We start from the raw sequence: 7386 nt of genomic DNA, 5'->3' as shown, positions 1-7386 counted from the left end.
CAGTCAGCAGTCTTAAAGGGGCCACTTTCCATTTCCCCTCTCCTGCAACACTAGTGTGCAACTTAAGCAAAACAGATACTAAAATTGTTTTACATTTGGTTTTGTAGTTCGGGCCTAATTACATGTTTGTTGCAGTTTTTAATCGTTTAAGTTTATTTGATTGACTAAATATAAATCAGTAGATATTATTAACGCATTTATTGGGTAAAATTGCTACTTTTAACTGTCATTCAATGTGTTTTGGTCATTATCAATGCACTGTCACTTTAATTGAGCATGAGCAGTGTGACAAAAATAGACCCAGCGCCAAAACTATCGCAGCACTGCTGCTTCAGCGTCGCTCACGCCTCGCACTGACGCGCTGCTGCTGCATGCGGTATGAAAGCTCAAATCTGTTTACATGGACGCCGAATAAACACGCTCTGCTCACGCGCTATAATAAACTATAATCTGCCCCCTTATCATCATTTTTGAGGTAAAGAATTAAACTATGTATGACTACTGTCTCTTGTGGATTGCAATTGATCTAATTTTCTCTTGAACATCTTTTCAGTCAAACCCCGTCACCGTGACTAGCCATCCACCTGCTGGCACGACCCTTCTCAGCCTCTCTCCCAGCGAGCGACAGTGTGTGGAGACCATTGTGGGCATGGGTTATTCCTATGAGGGTGTTCTCAAAGCCATGCAGAGACAAGGACAGAATGTGGAGCAGGTCTCTTTTTAGACTGATTAACTGTCTGTGATGCTGATGTATTTGTAAATAATTGAATGAGACCCTTTAATTATTCAGTTCTGCTATTTGACTCATTTATAGGTGCTGGAATACCTGTTTACTCACAGTCGACTGTGTGATCGAGGCTTCGACGCGACAGCTGTGGAGGAGTGTTTAGAGATGTATCAGGGCTCAGAGGAGAAGGTTGGTGAACCACAAACTTTAATTTAGTCTGTGGACAAATTTGAGTATGTATTTGCGTGTATGCTGGTTTTCATGTGTTTGGAAACACTGATCCTATATAGGAATTATTGAAAAAAGAAGTATAGGCTTTCATGTAAGCTACTAAAGAGTTTGTGCTGTCTGACATCCTCATAGATTCTGTTGTTTTTGAAAATGAAATAGTTAACTGAAGGTAGTTAACTGCATAGTAACTGATATTAGAGTTCTATGTAAAGGAAAGAAATGACCATTAACTCATAATCATATTATAACCATGGTTTTATTAAAAGGTTAATTGTAAATTTGTATTTGATCACACTCTATTGCGTTTTTGTTTTAAGTGAAGTTTATTTATCAACAAATTTCGAGAGGATCACGTGTTTATGATTGCTTGCGACCGGTCCCGCATTATCCAATTTATGATTCACCAATCAGACAATTCCTAAGCCACTATAAATACCCTAAAGTTCCATATAGCAGCCATCTTCGTTTTGAAGAATGCCCCCTTTCACCCCTACTGCTTCTCCTTCTTAGATGGGTGGCACTGTTACCTAGTGGTTAGCACTGTTGCCTCACAGCAAAAACGTCACTGGTTTTATTCCTTACCAAGCCAGCCGACGTTTCTGTGCGGAGTTTACACATTCTCCTCCTGCTCGCATGGGTTCTCCACGGGTCCCCCAGTTTCCTCCCACTGTCCAAAAACATGCAACTTAAGTTAATTGACATATCCAAATTGGCACCATAGATGTGGTCCTAGTTATTTCTTAAGAGCAATCACTATCCGTTCATTAGCTACTACAGCAGGGGAGTTCTCTAGATCTACCTGAGCTCAAATGTCCCTCTCGCCTTGCAAATGGGAAGGAGCCCCGGGCTCGAGGATCTTATGAGCTCAGGGCTCTCTCCTGGGACAGCATGCCAAATCAGCTTTATAATCAATCATCAGCTAAGTGAACTCTTGGAAGCTGGGTTTTTAATAAAAACGCTCCTGGTCCTGACTGACACTGTTATTGCATTTCAACAAAATAATCACTGTACACACTATACAGCCTGAATGCATGATACATTTACGCTTACTGGGGGTGCACATGTTTTGCCAACATATGTACTTGCTGTATACCACTTGTGTAATTGTCATGTGAGAGGTGCCAATGAGAGATTGATGGATGATAGCCACACCCTATTCAAAAGTTTGCATTTCAATCTGTGTACTGAAATGGAACCATGGCATTTCTAAAATAAAACCTAAGCATTTTCAAAACGCTATATTTTCATTGGTCAAAGATACTGGAGTACTGTTGATGCTTGGTGTAATCATAACAAAACATAGGGCTGGGACACACCAAGCCGATGCCAAACAACTAGCATAGACGAAAATCAACTAACAAAGCTGCTTGTGAACATGCCAAACTGAAGGCTGCCAACTGATTCAAGCACGTGCGTTCTGCGCCTGCACTAGAGGACATGTCTTTATGCATTAGGGGGCAGTATCTGCTGTCTTGTTCAGAAGGACATTAGTGTAAACAGCACTTCACATCATACCAAAATGTTGAACAGCATTTTTTTTTTGAAAGCTTGAGGATTTAATTGCATTGCATTAAAATGATCAAGCCACAGTAAAGGCTTTCATAACATTTAATAAATTAATTTTTAAATTCATCAAACGATCTTAATTCTTTTTTTTCAAATTCACAATTGTTCAACATTGATAAAAAAAATCCACATAGCTGGTGTGACGTCATTTCATACTAAATTAGGGCAAAAAAATTGTATTCGTAGTTTAAAAAAACTTGCTAAAGCAAACTTTGCATAAAAGCTACAGTCCCTTTAAGGCAAGTCATTTCACTCTGCGGCCATTTTTGGAGCACCTCTCGGGCACTATTCTTGGGCATTCTGTCTGAATGGGGAAACATCAAATTCTATTTTAAATCACCAATACAATAAAGCAACAACTGTCTCCTAAGTTTAGTTTATAAACGTTAGAATCAAACAAAATCAACATGTTTTCAGGTTGCCAAAGCTAATGCGCATGCACACTCGAAAATAACGAGATCACGACACCAACCTCATTTATGGCCGTTCTACATATTATCATCCTCTGGATGATGATCCTCAGATTTATGCTGGTCTTCTGAAGTAATCCACAACTTGGTCTTGATGGTGAATCTCCTCCAGAAATGACAGTGACTCTTTGTTTACAAGTTTTTGGGCGTTTGAGAAGTTACTTTCATGTGATGTGCGTTTGACAGGACAGACTACCTCCCGTTTTTTGATACAAAATAGATTACAAAACCAAAAATCTTTTGTTCTCAAGTGTAGTTGGTTCACATAAAAGTACAAATTTTAAGCTTTATATGGATGTATTTCCTATATCTGTGAACAAGGACTGCTGAGATTCTGGTCCATTTGTTGACCACTAAACTCTCATAAAAGCACATGTTTGGTCTGAGCTTTGTCCTCGGCAAAACGTCAGCCTATAGTGATCGATGATTGGCTCCTGTACTAGTAGGCGGGGTTTCATTCACCATATTGACTGTTACACCTTTGCCCATTCAAAACTATGAGAGTGACGCGTCTTGTGTATTCTACAGTCTTTGATAAAAGTCAGTGGCAATTATGTAATATGTAGGAGTGGCTCTGGGGCTCCACCTTCATTTGGGTACTTAAATATCTTTAACATTGTCTCCCCACAGGCTCTGGAGTTTCTGCAGCTGATGTCCCGCTTTGGGGAAATGGGCTTTGAGAGGGACACTATTAAAGAGGTACTGCTTGTGCACAATAATGACCAGGACAAAGCACTGGAGGATCTGATGGCCCGAGCGACTGCGAGCTGAGCCACAGAGAGTCTCCCCATCTAGAGCCGACCCTCAGAAGGGGGGGGGGTCATGGCTGTGGATGGGGGTGATTTCTCTTCTCTTTGACAAGACAGCTGATTTTGTTCCCTAATAAAGATATACCTCTTGGGGCAGGGATTGACCGCACCACCCGCCGGTGCATCCATCCCTCCTCAGCTGTATGTCTATTAAGTGATCTTAGAATGGTAACGAGTGGGAGGAGCCAACCTCTCCTCCGAGAATCGACATTGGCTCTCTGTTGCCATGGTGACAGGCTAGAGTGGGTGGAGCTGGAGAAAACAAAACTGAGTGGAGCCGCAGTTTTTGCTACACTCGAAGCTATAACGCTGCCATCTCCCGCTGCTGGACGCAGGCTTTTCAAACTGAAACCTGAACCTTCGTAAACACAACCCATGGCAGAGCAGAGACCCCACAGAAGTGCCCTCTCTCTCTCTCAATTCTGTCTCTGCTGTTTGTTTATTCACTTGTCGTTTATGTTTGACAGGCGGAAACACTTTTCCTTCATTCGTTCTTTTTTTTGGCATTGTGTTTCTTTGCCCTACAATAAGTAACTGCTTTAACAGAACTAATCACCTTTATGTAAGAACAAAAGTGCAGTCTTTTTTGTTTTTACCCCCAGTTGGCTTTCGCACTGGATTGAACGCATTTGGCAAGAGAAATTGGCAAGGGTAGATTGAGTCGCCACATTTTCAAACAATTGACATGCGAATACTGCACAGGCACACTGAATCACAGATGTTAATATAAGCATATTTAAAGATCTGTAAAGATACACTGTTTCCATCTGTAATAAAGAAATTGAGGAAATGAACACACGGTAATGAGGTTAACGCATTAATATGAGTTCTGTAATTCATTGAAAAATACTAAGGTGTAGATATATGGAGGTACAGTTCCACTCCAATTTTGGATTCAGCTTGATTTTAATTTTATTTAAATAAGAGATTGTTTTATTCAGTAAAGTGGGATTTGAAACGCTCGAAACTGACATTTAAGATCTTTATAATGTTCTGTATATTCATCATTATGGACAAAATTGTTTCATAGTTACCATAATTTTTTAAATTAGTATTACATTAGTAAATATAGTATGAATTTTTTAAATTCATAATTTTAAGCCACACAACTGATGCTTAGAAATGTTTCTTTAGTATCAAATTAGCATATCAAAATGATTTCTAAAGGACAGTGTGACACTACAAACTGCTGAAAATTTAAAATATATTAAAATGCAAAGGTTATTGACAATTTTAATGACATTTTTGATCAAATTAATACATCATGAGCATAACTTCTTTCATAAATATAAACACTACCTGAAGTCCTGTTGTCGATCCCAGTTTTGAGAGCAATAGATAATAACTTGACTTCTAGTTGATCATTTGGAAAAGTGGCAGAAGGGAGATTTTTCAGATGAATCATCTGTTGAACTGCATCCCAATCATCACAAATACTGCAGAAGACTTAATGGACCCAAGATTCTCACAGAAATCTGTCAAGTTTGGTGAAGGAAAAAAAATCATGGTTTGGGGTTACATTCAGTATGGGGGCGAGTGAGACATCAGCAGAGTGGATGGCTACATTAACAGCCTGAGGTGATAAGACAGGTAACAAGATGAGGAGGAGGCATTGAAGATGAATCTAAAGAACGCTTCCTTTGCCAGATGACTTTATTAATGACTCAATATTTGAGTTATTGCAGAGATGTATGGATGCAGTCCTCCAATCAGAGTCATACACAATATTAATTCTTTTCTCTACATTAATACTCGACATTATTTCTGTAAGTGACAAGACTTTTGTCTAAAAGTCAGACCTTACTGTCCTAAGATAATTAAAAATCAAGGTATGATCATATTTTATTTAGGTAAAGTAAGCGTAATCTAGAGGCTTTTCATATTAGCCACTTCTGATACCAAATGATCAAGAAGTCAAGTTATTATTTGTTCCTATAACTTGGATAAGTGACTAGACGTTTGTCAGGTAGTTTAGTTTTAAATCACACTGACTCCAAATGGATAAACCATGTAGCTGATAGTTGTGCAATAAAAGGAGGTGAGACTGAATGATTGTGCCACATTTTTTGGGCTATTAGATCTTTTTTAAGAAGGCCTTGATTTTTGTTCACTGGAGGAATCCTGTGTGTCTCCACATTACCTCATATTGGATTAGTCTGTTTGCTCAAACATGAGATACAGGATTCCTCGCTTGATGAATGCAGGAAACTGAGGATATCTTTACTGATTAACTTATCTGACTCCAGAAGAACCTTTGGGATTAAATGCAGGTCCACTGTCTAACTTTTTGCTTGTGACACTAACTTTTCTTGACCTCTTGAATGTCAAGGAAAACAAATATCTGGGTTATATTCCACCCCAAAAGACTAAGATATTAAACTGTGTGTTCTGTATGAATAAAATAAAGTCTTATGCACTGTAAATGTTTTTTTCATTAGTATTGGTGTGAGAATATACATACATTTATAGGGAGAGATTGTCAATAAAATTCTTATTTATCTCTTGATTTTGTGGTGAAAACATGACCTGCATGTTTTAATTTAAAATAACTAATTCATTTTTATTTAAATTTATATTAAATACAATTTTTGATTTAGAAGTAGAAATTAAACTTGCGAAATCGGATATTTTTCAGTTGATTTTGAGGTGAAATATGACCCACATGTGTTTGTGACAGATTTTAAGAGACTCACTGGTTTCATTACAAGAAAAATGCTTCACAAGAAAGAAGTAAACATGTTCGACTAGAAAAGGCTGAATGAAGTACAGCGAACACACTGACAGAGATCCTTCTGGAGCATAATGAGTCAGCACCCAAATGCAGATCTATTGTTCTGATTGTAAATGGGGAAACGTCCTGATGTAGAGCCAGAGAACCTGATGGACAGGTAGAACACATCCGGGGGCTTTTTTCTTGATACAGGCATCTGTTTATCTTAAATGTGATTTCAAATGTTTAGATTTATTTAATGTCATTACGGACTGCTGTATGATTAAACTTAATGTCCTTTTTTTCTTTAAGTGTGGCTGTCACTGTCACTATAATACTGAGATTGTGTCCAGGAGCAGTTGGCACTCTTGCTTGTATCGCCACCATGGAGAATCTTCCAGCTCAGCAGCAATAAAGAGAACATGGGTTGAAAGGAAATTCACACCGCACGCACTTGTTGAACAGCTTACAAAATGTAACCTTTGTACATCAGCAGATGGCGTTTGTGAGAAACTGAGAAACATAGTAAACACATTTGGACTTTATTAATTTCAAATTAATAAAGGAGTAGTTCACCCAAAAATTATTATTACATCATCATTCGACTTCCATAGTAGAAAAAAAAATAACTATGGAAGTCAATAGGTACTATCAACCAACATTCTTCAAAATATCTTTTTTTGATCACATTGACAAACTCACTAGGTTTTGAACAAGTGAAGGGTGTGTAAATTATGACAGGTTTCATTTGTGGGTGAATTATCCCATTAAACCTTATAGAACTTACAATTTAATGTTATGTTGTGTCTTAAAATATTTAATCTACTAATTTTAAGCATTTATGTTCAGAAATTGTCGAGATTTCAGTTTAAA

At 38.0% G+C, this 7386-nt stretch overlaps 1 protein-coding gene across 1 annotated transcript in view; it reads left to right on the top strand.

Moving 5' to 3' along the window:
* Positions 1 to 4597, top strand: part of ubap1 (ubiquitin associated protein 1) — an 11942-nt gene extending 7345 nt beyond the window's left edge. Inside the window, exons 5-7 of the mRNA XM_056446755.1 lie at positions 554 to 712; positions 815 to 916; positions 3625 to 4597. Coding sequence (XP_056302730.1) covers positions 554 to 712; positions 815 to 916; positions 3625 to 3765 — 402 coding nt within the window. The 3' untranslated portion in view covers positions 3766 to 4597. The remainder of the gene's footprint in view (positions 1 to 553; positions 713 to 814; positions 917 to 3624) is intronic.
* The last annotated feature ends 2789 nt before the right edge of the window (positions 4598 to 7386 follow it).

The sequence above is a fragment of the Danio aesculapii genome, chromosome 21 (genome assembly GCF_903798145.1).
Source record: "Danio aesculapii chromosome 21, fDanAes4.1, whole genome shotgun sequence".
NCBI lineage: Eukaryota > Metazoa > Chordata > Actinopteri > Cypriniformes > Danionidae > Danio > Danio aesculapii.
This window is presented reverse-complemented; position numbering and strand designations above follow the sequence as displayed.